A 14,034-nucleotide genomic window follows, 5' to 3' on the forward strand; every position below is an offset into this window, starting at 1 on the left:
AAGATGAGATTGAACGGAAATAGGCTGTCTACTGTTTGAAAGAAAAAAAGGGTATGATGCTTACATATTTCTTTTGTTTTTTCAGCGAAACGCCAAAGTGGACGTAAAAAGGACAAGCCCTCGATCTTCACATCAAGGATGAAATAGATTGGTATACAGATTTGTACGAAATCTCAAATAGTTGTTACTGTTATTTTATAAATCAAGACGTACAAAGCATGGGATTTCTTTTCAGTGGCATCACCGTTCGCAAAATTCAGCCAAGGAGTTCCTAATTGTTTGGCCAACATTAGACTGGAGATTTATCTCTTTTACTTTTAAACAAAATCGCTTAATGAGTATTGGGACTGGTGATTCTTGTAATTACTTTTTCGTTTTCTCCTATCATATCATTGTAGATGGGAAGATGTGTTTGACTAAAGTCAGACATGATCCCATAGTCTTCGCAAGGAATGCATTCGATGAATAAAACGACATTCTTTGCATTTGATACATGTTTAATGTTTACTTAAGGTAAAAACAAGAAAAACAATGAAATATATTTACGTTTCAAGAATTATAAAAAGAAAATATATGAGACAAATATGACTGCGTATGTCAATAAGATACATGTCAGAATCAACAAAGCTGATTATAAACTAGTCAGTGAACAACATTCTCGATCAAGGTGTGTCTTATGACATCTAGGTATCCGTGATGGTGTTCTTCTTTTAGTGCCTATACAATTCACTGGCCCTAATTTCTCTCCCTCTTTCATCCCCATTTTGTTTTATAAGTTCAGCCATACTTTCATCAAATTATAGCATTTGTTCCTCTTTGTCGGGTTCTTCTACCACCCTTTTCTCGAACATTATTAATGTCGTGTTCACTTCTAGCACTGGTTCTAAGTGAAATTCCTTTCTTGGGCTAATTACACTTCTAGCACTGGTTCTAAGTGAAATTCTTTTCTTGGGCTAATTACATAGATCTTTGGCATAGTCAGTAGTTTTTTGGGTACATGCTTTTAAATCAAACTTTTCGAGTCACTTAACGTCTTTTAAGTCGTGAATCTGTCGGTGTAAAGCATAATCTATGGACTCTTCTTGGTAAGCATTAAGAGTCGATAGAGCGCGATGACTCTTTCTTTTTGCATAGAACTAGAAACTTCGCATCACTTTTAACAGAATGATTGTCTCGTTTACAGATAAAGTTTTTTATGGTCATGATATCTTTGCATGTGCTGTTCATAAAAAGTCAACAAGGAATCGGCTGGGAAACAAATCGCGAAAATTAGTCACTAATTCGCACACTACACGTCGTCCAAAAGTCATTGGAATCGTAGGTGGTGGAACACTTTTTGTAAAAGGTTTTGCAATCCTCGAAGGTCTGAACAAAGTCATTGAAGTCTTTCCAAGTGATAGGTTGCAACATTAAATACAAAGGTGGTAGCATGGTAAGCTTTTAGATCCAAATCGCTTTTTGAGTTTGTCATCGTTTCGCCAAAGAATCAGCTTTCGTACACATTGGAAATAACAATAGATTTTTTAAATCAAAAATCGAGAAATGATTTTGAGTTTGAGTCTCTCTTCAATCTTGGCAAACTCTTGGTAAACGTGTGCCACTAGCTCCAAAGACAGATTATGATGGTGCTCTTCTAAGCTAGTCTTTCAGAACTATATCCTTTGCTTAGAAGAAATAGTCGCAGTTTATATTTTTGCACTTCCTTCCATGGAATTATTTGCATCACTCTCACATTGTAGGTAGAAGTGAAAACTCTTAAAATGAGACAGGTAAATGTTGATCAGTATCTGACTATTTCAATAATTTCGAAAGAATCACTTCCCTTATACCATTCATATACCAGTGGTATAAGTACATGGATGGGATCCTTAGATAAACTCACGACATCACTATTACCGTAAAAACAATAAAGTCGCTAGTAGATCGGTAAGGTATACGAAGGATATCAATTTTGATGGTAGTATAGGAGCGGCTACGTCATGCTGCATCGCTGATATCGCACAGTATGGCATTGACCTGTCCGTAACGCATAGCGTCCCACTCAAGTTCATCACTGAGCTTGAGATCTGAAGTAAGCCCCTCACTCGATTGTTGTGTATAATTATTCATCTTTCTAGGTCGGTGTTTGTATTCATAATGAAATGTTTTACTTGGAATTCTTCCCTTTTCTTCTGGAGAACGGTACAGACCCTATTGTGGTAGAAAGAAAAACAAAACGTAACGAGAGTACGGAGACCATCACGTATATGGCAGGGAAGTTTAATCTGTATTGTCCATACTGATCGTTAAACCAAAACTGAAAAAATGCACTTCGCTTCCTCGCTCCAAGTCGACAAATCATTCCTATCGTTAGATCATTTCTAAATGTGTTCATTCAACTGACAAAATCACAATAGTCTGACGAGAACAAAGGAAATTTGTATTCTTTGAACTTGGAGACCGCAGTTAGTCCATCCGATACATGCTGTGTCAAAGTCATCATCGTTCCGGGTGACTGGCTTGGAACCTTTATTGTACTGGAGCGCAATGTGTCGGTACGGTGAAGTGTTAAAGTCTAGAATTCAAAATTTTCTCCGACACACAGTTGGATAAACGAGAGCTAAAATACAACTGATAATGAGATGGTTTTGTAAACATACAATGTTAAGTGGATTTAATGATCTCACTCGAATGTCCTGGTCTTCTGCCGATTGTTAAGCTATATTCAACACGTCGACGTTCATCCTTTGACTAGATCGATAGTTCTGTAGCAGTTATTTGACTTTGCAATTTGTATAAATTTACCCCCATCGCCCTCGGTAATGGTGTCTGAAAATGTTTGGGCCACCGCTAGCAAAAATGTTGATGTTGTCTTCCGGGTGCTTGTTAGTCATGCACCTAAACGGTCTCCTTCGATTTTTGGATGACGGCTCATGAGGATGGTGGCTGTACATATAATTGTCGGTGTGAAAGCAATGAACTCTGTTTCCTAAAATTTCTATGATTTCGTTCAATGTTAAACGAACATTGTATACCACATACGTTCCATTTCCATACGCATCGGGAGGTGAAAGCTTTGTCGCTTCTTCGTAATTAAACAAGATCAAATCTTAACGGACAATATCTACGTGTTTCATCAGTTTCACATTGTCGTCCGATAGTTGAATGTGGCGACATTGACTTGGCATGTATTCCATCTCGGACAATATCGGACGCTGTGCGAGTTTTCCAAACAGACAAAAGGAACTGTGTCCTGTAGGGAATTGAGCTGATTTGCAAATTTAAGGATGCAAAGAATACTTATCGATGTATTTGATTTCGTCTCCTTAAGATTCGACTACGTCGTACAGCGAAATGTTTTACTGGTTCGTCCTCCAATCAAACTGTTGAGTGGGTTCAAATGTTTGTAGTCGATTATGTCATAATTTACAGCAATGCATCTAAATTCCTAATCGGTTCTGAAACTTTGATCATATTCTGCATGCAAAGTTTTACCACATAGTATCATTGTTTGTCTAACCTCAAGCTTCAATGATATCCTCGCGGGTACGACTCTTCCATGGTAACTCTGAAAAAGAACTCTCATGTTTCCATGAGCGAAACACGTGGGGAAATAAACATCCCTGTAATTATTTTATCTTAGGATTTTCTAAATCTCATCCATCCACAGAAACACTTCTGATTTTCTTTTCTTTCCCGTTTCTAGCATTTTGCATACATTTGTCTTCACTTTCACACAATTGTTAAGTAATGCAACCAACGTACAGCTATAGCGGGGGTATTGAAGGTTGACAGAAGGTGGATTCCTCCGTTGTCCAGATATAATTGTCAAAATGTTCCACAAAAACGGAGTATAATATCCACATCAGATCGACAATATTTTAACATTTGTCCGGAAAGACCAACTATTTGAAGAGTGTACTTGTTACCAAGTGCAGAACTCATCTCGTTGTTTTATGAGCGAGCATTCGAGGGTGTAGTAGTAAACATCAGACAAATGCGAGAGCACAGAGTTGATTAGCCTCGATGTTGAAAAGGTGTGAAAAGAACCTTTTGCCATTTCTATTACTTCAAACCTTGTAGTCATTTCCCTCCAAGGCATGACCAAATAATCCATGGAATCTTTAAATTGTATACGCCAGACCTTTAAGTAGATAGTTTTGACTCTGTCTGTGGTAATTGTGGAGAATTCAGTGCTTTCGTCTGAATAATATTACTGAATAAATTCTCCGTCTTATTCCATGATATTGTGAGTCATCTTTTGCATATCGATGAAGTCCTCCTTACATGGATTCCATCTTCGCTCGAAGTGTTGTCGGTAAGGGTCTACGATCCATTGGGCAAAATCGGAAAGACATTTTTTTATGTCCTACAAATGGAACTGTGAAACGGCATAGGCTATAATATTCACTTCTCGCAAGTCCGATGAGTTACCCAGAAATTAGGGTCGTCAGTATCAAACGTTTGCCCATAATCAGAGTCACAAAAGATAACATTTACTTCTTTTGGTCCTTGATCTGATTTCTTTGATGTAATACTGTCACTCCTTGTATCCACAGCAGGCACATCCCAGTAGATGGTTTTCATGGTTTCAGACATAATCAAAATTGGATAGTTCACCTGCTCGACGAAATATGTCCAAATAATGCTAATTTCATGTACAATATGGATAGTTCTTCTACAGTAAAATATTACACATATATGCTTACATGTTTTTGGTTGTGTTTTGCGCATTTGGAACACTATAAAACACGTACATACATACATACATACATACATACATACATACATACATACATACATACATACATACATACATACATATATGTGTATATTTGTGTTTGTACACTTGTTGAATTTAAAGCTCACTTCCTATTTACTGCATTTTTTCTTAATTGTTTGATTACTTGCCTGGAGTTAGGTCGAATTAAGATCAGGTTTTCTATAATACTTAATAGCTTTTAATACTTGAATTAAGTGTTCTAGTTTTTATGTTTTCTTTGAAATATATACTGAATAATTAGAATACAGTGAGTATAACTAACTTTTTGGTATATTTTGTACACTAAAGATACTTTTGTTGGGCTGTGAATCTAGTTCTTTGTGACAATGATACAACATTAAAATTTTATACTGGTTTCATGTTATCTTGAGGTTATCATAATCGTAGAAAAACTGAAAATTAGATTAATTACGTTTCCTTAGTTCTAGTGCACTTAGAACTTTTAAAATTACCATAATTACGAACAGGTATAATATATAGCTTGGAAATCATGATCGAAAGATTTTTCTAAGCCAGTAATATAAACATCTTTGAAATTATTTCTCATGTTTGCGAATTTTTAATTAAATGTTTCCATTATTTGAAGCGGCATGCAATGGTGTATAAATTTGTACATAATTAGAATTGGTATACTATTGTTTTTGAGTTTTCTTTCTTCAACATTTTCGATTTTACCCTGTACGAGGTCATTAAAGTATATACCACATTGAATCGAATTGAAGCATTGAAAGTTCATTAACGTGGACATGTTGACTTAAAAACAATTTTGATGATAGATCTTCTTAAGCTGCAGAGTATCTATTTCCAAACTATTTCAGGCGGCTTTCACATGTATCCAACTAATTAAATTTTGATATCAGTGACATATATTTATCCCTTGTTATAATCCAAATATATCTCCTCTGGTATCCAATCTGATTGTCTATACGGGATATTTTCCAAGGTGAATTATTTGAAGGGGCAAGTAGCATCTTTCAGAAAGGTATCAAACTTAACTTGCCGCCTAAATAGTTTCAGAGAAGGTCTGCATCACCGTAATTTTCATAAACTCACATGCCGATATATTTGTAATTAATTGATGATGTAGTTTACACAAAAGTAGATTTATCGTTCACATCCGTTCCCTTTGTGCTATGGGATTGACTCTGGCTCGTTTCCATAGATACAGTCGTAAGAGGGACGGTGGCTCGCTTTGGCATCAATTTTCTCATAATATCTATGAACATGGATTTCAACTCGTCCCTGAAACGCATGTTCATAATTATATAGACCCAAAAGTTTGCATGGAAACTTAGCAACAAGGCAATCTCGTATATGACATGGAAAAGACGATTTCCTCTTAGTCCCAGGATTTCTTGCCCACTATGTGTTTTGATTACAGTAACCAGTAGAAAAATGCCGTATGGGATTTCTGGAATCAGGAAGATGATAGCAATGCAAACCACAATAATGGACACTCTCTTATTTTGTTGGTCCCTCTCTCGACTTTGTTCAAGACTGAGTGACTCTTTTCGCATGTTTCGATGAAACAGCTTTTCGATCATTAGGATTGTGAGGACAAGTAATAACACGCATGGGAGTATATTCACAAGAAACAGAGTTATCCACAGAAAGGAGCAAGATTCCACACATGGATTTTCAATATCCCACTGACAGAAACCTTGAATTTTGTCTGCTTTTTTCTCATTAAGATGGTATGTGTGGATGACGAACGCACATATAGTGATAACGGCTAATGCGATCAAAGTTCGGCGAGTGGTAAACCAAGATTTTGTTTTGAATGGAAACCAAACACAGAAAAATCTTTGAAATCCAAGTAACAACGTCTGCCATATGGACACCGTGTGGAAAGCCTTGGATACGTAAAATTTAGAAATCATAAATGCCTCACACCAGCCTTCATTCAGTCCGACCCATCCATGCCTCCCACTGGTGAAGACATGTATATACGTAGGCAGGGTGACAAGTCCAGTTAGAGAGTCCGATAATGCGATGAAGAGAAGGATAAGGTTGGTGGTTGTTCTCATGCTTTTTCGGACGAAAACTGCTACAATCAGCATATTTGCAAACGCAGTTAGAAACACCAGGAAAGTCCAAACGTAGATATAAGTCTTCTCTTCAAAATCATGCAATTGGTAATAGAACACTGAATAATAAGAAGAATCTGAATCCTCGTAGTAATTATCTAAGCTAGGATTTGAAAGCAGATGAGTGTTGTCTTGGCTACCATTTAACGTAGAATTGTCCAACGAATATGGCCACGAAGTGATATTGTCTGGAAGCATATTTGACTCTTCGTGGTTCTCCAAGCTGCTATTTCTATGTGACATCTGGCTACGTTGAGTTACGTGAATCTATCTTTTCCAAGTCTGAAAATATTTTAATGCAAGATTTCATTGTATTATGTACATACATGATCGTAATGTGCATGTAGATCATGTCATGATAGTTCTCACGTATGAAACTGATAATATTAATTTATTACTTTCCTGGATATGGTTTCGCTGTTAGAAAGTTTGACATTATCATACCAGGCCAAATTTCTTTTTACTATTTATTCCAAATGCTTTCTTATAAACTTTCTTTCTCATAAAGTTTAGTTCGTTACAGTGTTTGATTTGTGTGGTTCGCCTGCAAACAATGGCTCAGTTAGAAAGTTTTTATCAACTGAGGCTTCTAATTCAATAGAAAAACAATGGCGGCCAGTTAAAGAATAAGACATAACATGAAAGACACAGGTAACGAAAACATGATAATCACACGTCATTAATAACTAGTAAATATCAAATGCTTAACAACGAAGCAATGTAACAAAGGCGTGACAATCACATCTGGTTTATAATTGGTTGCTTATAATCACAGGTTGCTGGTTCAATGGAATCAAGAAAGAAATTGTTTCTAAAGTATAATTTAGAAATATCCTTTGGTTGTTGTTTTGTATATTTAATTTATATTGTGTTATTGACCTTTGTCCGTGATTGAGGATAGATTTTGCGCCTATCTGATTTTTAAATGTTTTAAAGATGCTTACTTTGGTTTGAAGTCAATATATACTAACTTAGAATGTTCTATAAACCTGGCATTGCTTACAATTAGTGACGTTTTCGGGAAAATACTATTGCGTCATAGGTCAGGTGATAGTCTGTATATATAGGATGACGGAATAATTATTCATTTCTGTTGCAAGCTCAGTCTCTGTAATATTTACTGTTGTGCTGAGACGTAATTTGATTGGAATCAATTTTGTAATTAGTCATTGAAATTAAAACGTGCTCATTGGAGTTTTGAACTAAAACTCTACTTTGGGAGTATTGTCAATTCATTTCAAGACATTCTGGATTATATAGTACATAATGATTCATCAAACCAGTTAGAACATTAGCATTTTTAAACTATTGGTACATCAGCACATTCTATATTGAAATTCATATGGAACAATAGTTACATGTAGACTTGTGATAGAACATTTATGATTATTTGGCTCCTTATTTGTAGACTAGTGATAGAAGAAATAAGATTTTTTGGTATTTAATTCACAATTCCTCTTACGTTTTCATTTTGTAATTTACAGAAATAAATGAGTCATTAAATTTACTAAATTTTGTGCTTCAATTCATTCTATCAATTAGTTTAAAACCATAGATTCGCAACACTGTAGTTCTATGCACTCATGTCGAGGAATTAAGTACAGCGTGGTTTTCAATTCTGACTGTTATGAAAATGCCTGAAAATTCCACGGTGAGTAAAATAAAACATGATTCTTTATACACACAATTACAAATAAATATATTGGGAATAGAAGCCAAAGTACCAACGTGTTCCAATCAAATGATGCATAGCGGACCTTGACGACGACAACAACAACAACAACAAAAGCAACAGCAACAACATAGGTGCATAAATTAAATTTACTTTCCTCAATCAGTATGATTTACCGTTCATAGCGTGATGTTTCTGCAGACTGTGTTGCAAACTGTTTTTTTTTTAAGGCAGGGATATTGAGCAAACAGATTTAATTATCAGTGATTATAATGCTGATGAACCTCTCGCCATGGTGAGTGGCGCTTATATGGGTTTGACAATAAGGATGTTGATTTCTTAGATTATGTTAATTCTGAACGTGACACTATCACATGTGTGATACGAAAATGTATTCTGCCATGTGTATATTGTTTGCGAAATTAGTAATTACTAAAAGAAGAAGAACCCGGAAATAACGATTAGAGCCACTGACTCATTGGTTGTTATCGGCCAGCTTTCTCACTTTCCACATTGATGAGATGGCATTGATCAGTAAATACGATCGCTTTAGATCACTCAGCGACTAAAGGCCTCTTCAACGCTATATCTGTACGTGATAAGTAACAGTCATATATGTAATATATATCAAATATGTACTTGATGGCTAGCACCTACATCATAGTTATTGCTTTGATAACACGAATGTTTGTTGATAATTGTCAGGCATGATCTAGGTAACTAGCACTGTTCTAGTGTCAGAAATAAGATTATAAAATTCTAACCTAAATTGATGTTTCCTCGTTTGCTTATTTAATGTAATATATAGATTTCTTTGTTCAAGTCTTTGACAAGTAACGACGAATGTAGTCATTGAATGGGGGCATGGTGCGTGGGGTCGGATTAAAGTGGAAGCCCATGGGTTCGATGTCTTTCCTTAGTCTTCTAGGCAAATGTTTCCTTACTCCAGACTGTTTGTGATCGTGATAATGTTATGATCAGTCAATAAACATCACAACTGTATGCTAAACTTGCATACAAAATATTTACATACCTGACAACCTTTGACTGAACACTAAGAAAATTTTAACTTTTGAACACGGCTGATATCGCAGTTAGGCTTGCGTCATTTCAGAAAGGACAGGTCGTACCAAATAAGAACAGCGATTGGAGTATTCGTCCCTGTCCTTTGTCTAAGGACTCAGTGGTCCCAGTTATTAAGGATCAACCAATAGCTGAATTTGAAACTGCTGTTGTATTTATATTGCAAAACCAACCTAAGCAAGTAAAACAAAATCAATTTACAGGGTTAACCACATTAACAAAAAATGAATACAGTAAGAAAAAACACTTAACACAACATAACAAGAACTAAATAAAGAAAACAACTAAATACATTAAAGCAAGAAATAACGGAATGTAATTTACATAATGCAGGATGAAGTAAATGTTAAATTAATATGTAAATTAATTTAGTACGTAAGTGAATGTAGTCTCTATCGTAATAAAAGTGATATCGCCACTATTACAAAGTGACTTTGCGGCTACTTTTTTTCCCATTTAGGTGATCAATCTGCCCTCAGATAATATGTGTTCACCATATTTAATTTTTTATTCTTCTGATTCTCTCTCTCCGTGTCTACATTTAGACTACATGGTCAAAACTACATGCAGTATTCAGTCATGTTGTGAACGTATTGTGAAGGAATGAAAAAATGCCAGTAAACAACAAAACCAAAAAGTAGAATTAAAAATAAAACTATTAAATGAATATCAGGTTGAGTTTAAGAATTGGTTCATTTAATATAATTGTCAGCATGAATCACGCAAACTGTCATTACCTATTATCTACCATGGCCTAGTTTTATTAGATATACAGTGTCATCATCTATACTTAGCATGGTCTGGTTCTGTTACCTATACAGTGTCATCATCTATACTTAGTATGGTCTGGTTCTATTACCTATACAGTGTCATCATCTATACTTAGCATGGTCTGGTTCTATTTCAATTGCAGTATCACCTGTACGTTTATAAACAAACTTCGATATAAACTCTACGACAGACAGTACAAAATGTATGGAAAAACTATTAATTAAATTAAATAATGAAGCCTGGTTAACAATCGATGTTACTGGTCATCACAAGCGTGCTCAATTTTGACAACAGTCGAGCAGTTCAATCGTGGACGAGTGTTGATTGAAGCAAAAACAAAAAGTAGGTAAAGCGTCTCTTGCTGAACTATACTACCAGATTAGTAAGGCCACATTATTAAGTTTGAATGTAGAAATACAAAAAGCGATCCGCAGATCATAGATATGAAGATTCACAATCATTAAATTGTTAAATTAACGAAGCAACTAAACTGTGTTACGCTCTTTCTGATATCAATATGTATCAAATATTTGTTATGGAAAAAATGTCTTATGCTAAATAGTAATCATTTGAAGAAAAGACAGCATACAAGGTATTACATTGATGATAACTATTGGTACGTGTTATTCCTAAATTATTATACAATTATCGGTGTAGTAATAAAGTTTACCTGTCTAGAATGCATTGACACGATAGAATCGAGAAAGCTCATGGAAATGGACGTTTGCGCCTTTAAATATAAATATTCAGGAGAAAATCTACCTTGATTTCGCATAATGTCTAGAATCTAGAAATTGCCAAATGAGACTGCGTGACCCGTGACAATATAATGTTTCGACTTATTTATTTTATTATACCTCAAAACACGCAGATATCCTCTAATTAGCAAAGAGCAAACTAACAGTAACATAATTTTAACTCGTGTATTATGAACGCATTTTATACTTTACCCAGATTAGAAAAGTTTCCTTGTCGCTAAATGTTCTGACTTCTTTGAAATAATTGTCCAACTGTTGCACGTTAAGCAATGCTCTTTGTACTATTTAATCTGGATATCACCCAACGTGTCCACTTAACATAGGCGTTACATATCGGATAAAGTGTCTTTAATTTCCTGATGTACATGTGTTCAACATCGCAGGTCTACGTCTGAAATATTGTTGAAGTGACAACTACCGCCCAGCATTTCTCTCAGTAGTTAAGGGGATTGATACAACCCAGTGCTATAGTTATAGCGGATGTTAACATTGTGGGTCAATAAAGCCATAAGGAGAAATTCAATATTGGTGATTACTATAATCGGAAGGAAAAAGTACCAACTGCACTTTGTTTTCTCCATATAATTTTGAAAAAAAGTCTAGCCATATGCTAATATGGTGGGGATGCAATACCTTTAATGCCAGTTTAGCACACATTGTTACCAACCTGATCATTTAGGTCTACTACATCTTCATTTGACATAACATGGAAAGTATCCTTTGAATCAACAAGTAATGTAAGTATATCAGCTCAAATAAAACAATAACACTTCAACTAGAGATTCCCGATAAGACCTATTCCTATGAAAGGCCATGCAATAGACGTGGTGGAAGAGTTGTGAGGACGAATGGTTGTGGCCCCATGATGCATGAGAGAATCGCAAGTATCCACATAAGCCAACAAACTGATGAGGTGGGCGCCGGTGGATAACCACATGTAACTTAGCCGGTCCTAATCTCGATGTTTACTTGCTTCAATGGTATATTCTAGTTCTCGAAGAAATGTCTTACTACAAGGCTTTGTATGCGGTGGTGAGTATTAATAGGTAGGCTTATTGTGTCATTTTGAAGACTACAAGACCACGTTATGTGATAGTCACATCTATGACTTACTGATATGTATTTTAGCTGAATTCACATGTGATGGCTTTCCTTGGGTTGTTTTGGCGCTGCAAACGTTTTTTGGGACATTATGTTGAGAATTCAGTCTGCATGGTTGGTTGTGTTTCTTAGTACTCTCAGTGCAGTCATCAGCGCCGACTTTAAAGCTGAGATATTAATCAAAGCTTAAAAACCTTGGTGGAGTAACACACTACGCCAGGAAAACTATATCATCACCGTCGCTGTTGCCAGTGTTTACTTGGCACACAAAGAATACAAATGATTTGAGCATCGATACTGCCGTGGAAGTTAACTCCATGGCAGTAGGGATGACGAAGCGGGTATCGGAATCGATCTATGTAAATTTGGTATTAGTGGTCCATAATGGTTGTACTGCCTTTCTGGCTAACGCCTTACATGAAAGCCTTGCAACCATCTTTGTGTCACTTTTTTCACCAGAAACATTATTAGGTGCGCACAACTTACAGGATCTTCATCCACTCGAACACATTTAAGTTTTCGCAATTGGTAACCACATATAATAAAACAAAGCTAGGGGCGTGCAGTTAGACGTGGAATACAACTCATTGAAGCCGCCTGAAAATCCTTACTTTGGAGTACTGATACAGCTTGCAAAACAATTAATCGACAAGGAATACATATTATTTGCAACAGGAGAATCTCCGCCAGCTGTGATTGAAAAGTATCAGTTCAGATTGTATTGGAACGAGAATGCAAATCATAAAGACCTTGATCACTAGATTGTACTCGTAGTACCCTGAGCAAACCGGCTGTTGGCTAGGGGTAACAGCGCTTGGCACAAGAGTTAAAGTACTGCCCTCAGCGTCTTTTCTGGCTCGATTGCTACTACGAAATATTCTGATATTCATCGAAGCGTATTTAGCAATAACATATCCTTAGGGGGCATGGAAAACCATCTATCACTCATCTCACCGGCAGGATCAGTACAGTTCTTTTCGAAAAGAACGTGTTTTTTAATTTTACAATTATCGGCCAGAAAAAGAAGTAATCACTAAAATATGTGAACAGAAGGCACTATACTTGTGACTCTTTGCCATATTGTTGACAAGCTTGTTGAAAACTATGCCCTTTCCGGATCTAAATATATAATTAAAGCAACTGCGATTTGCTTGAAATGATCGCCGTGTTTCTGGTACGCTCTTTCGACAGATTACTGGAACGCATATTGGAATTTACCTTTAACTGTTTTCAGAGGAGTCCTCCACCACATCCCAAACAATTAAACATTTACACTACGCTCCGCACTGTGGAATTTTAATGTGCCGCTGTACTCAAGAAATGAAGATTCCCATAAGTTTAGCTTGAAAAGAAATTTCGATGGCTGACGATTCCCTACGTGTTTAGACTGAGACTGAGCAATTGCGTGGTATCTACAAAAAAGCATCCCCGTACCGTCAATGCGGTCGACAGCACTCTGATATGGCTATGACGGGCAGTTCGGAGGAATCGATTTATTGTCAACAATCTTCGCGTTTCAATCACAGCCGGCCCTGAAATCGTTTTGTTGTGTTGCGGTCTGCTGTTGATCACCGTTGATTAGGTAGACGGTTTCTGAATACTAAGTCGAGAATACTTAACAACAAAAAAAACGAGATCAAAGCAACGTTCAATACGATCCTCGACCACGTGACACAGGTGCTATACAAAAATAAGATTTCCAAGGAATAATGTAAGGTCATCCTCGACGAGAATGACAAATATGTTTTTCATAAACAATGAGCCATGGACGAAAATGCAGAAAATGAGATAATTACCCGC

The 14,034-nt window shown here is 36.1% G+C and overlaps 1 protein-coding gene across 1 annotated transcript; it reads right to left on the bottom strand.

The window, feature by feature from the left end:
* Window positions 1–476: 476 nt before the first annotated feature.
* Window positions 477–11,503, bottom strand: LOC149774496 (sex peptide receptor-like). Its single transcript, XM_089945271.1, has 2 exons — window positions 11,326–11,503; window positions 477–7,131 (listed from the first exon to the last, which is right to left on the bottom strand). Exon 2 carries the CDS (start codon window positions 7,090–7,092, stop codon window positions 5,851–5,853), a length of 1,242 nt encoding a protein of 413 aa, XP_089801397.1. The 5' UTR covers window positions 7,093–7,131; window positions 11,326–11,503; the 3' UTR covers window positions 477–5,850.
* Window positions 11,504–14,034: the final 2,531 nt, after the last annotated feature.

This window comes from Sinohyriopsis cumingii, unplaced genomic scaffold (genome assembly GCF_028554795.1).
Source record: "Sinohyriopsis cumingii isolate HCF-2022 unplaced genomic scaffold, ASM2855479v2 utg000229l, whole genome shotgun sequence".
Taxonomy (NCBI): domain Eukaryota; kingdom Metazoa; phylum Mollusca; class Bivalvia; order Unionida; family Unionidae; genus Sinohyriopsis; species Sinohyriopsis cumingii.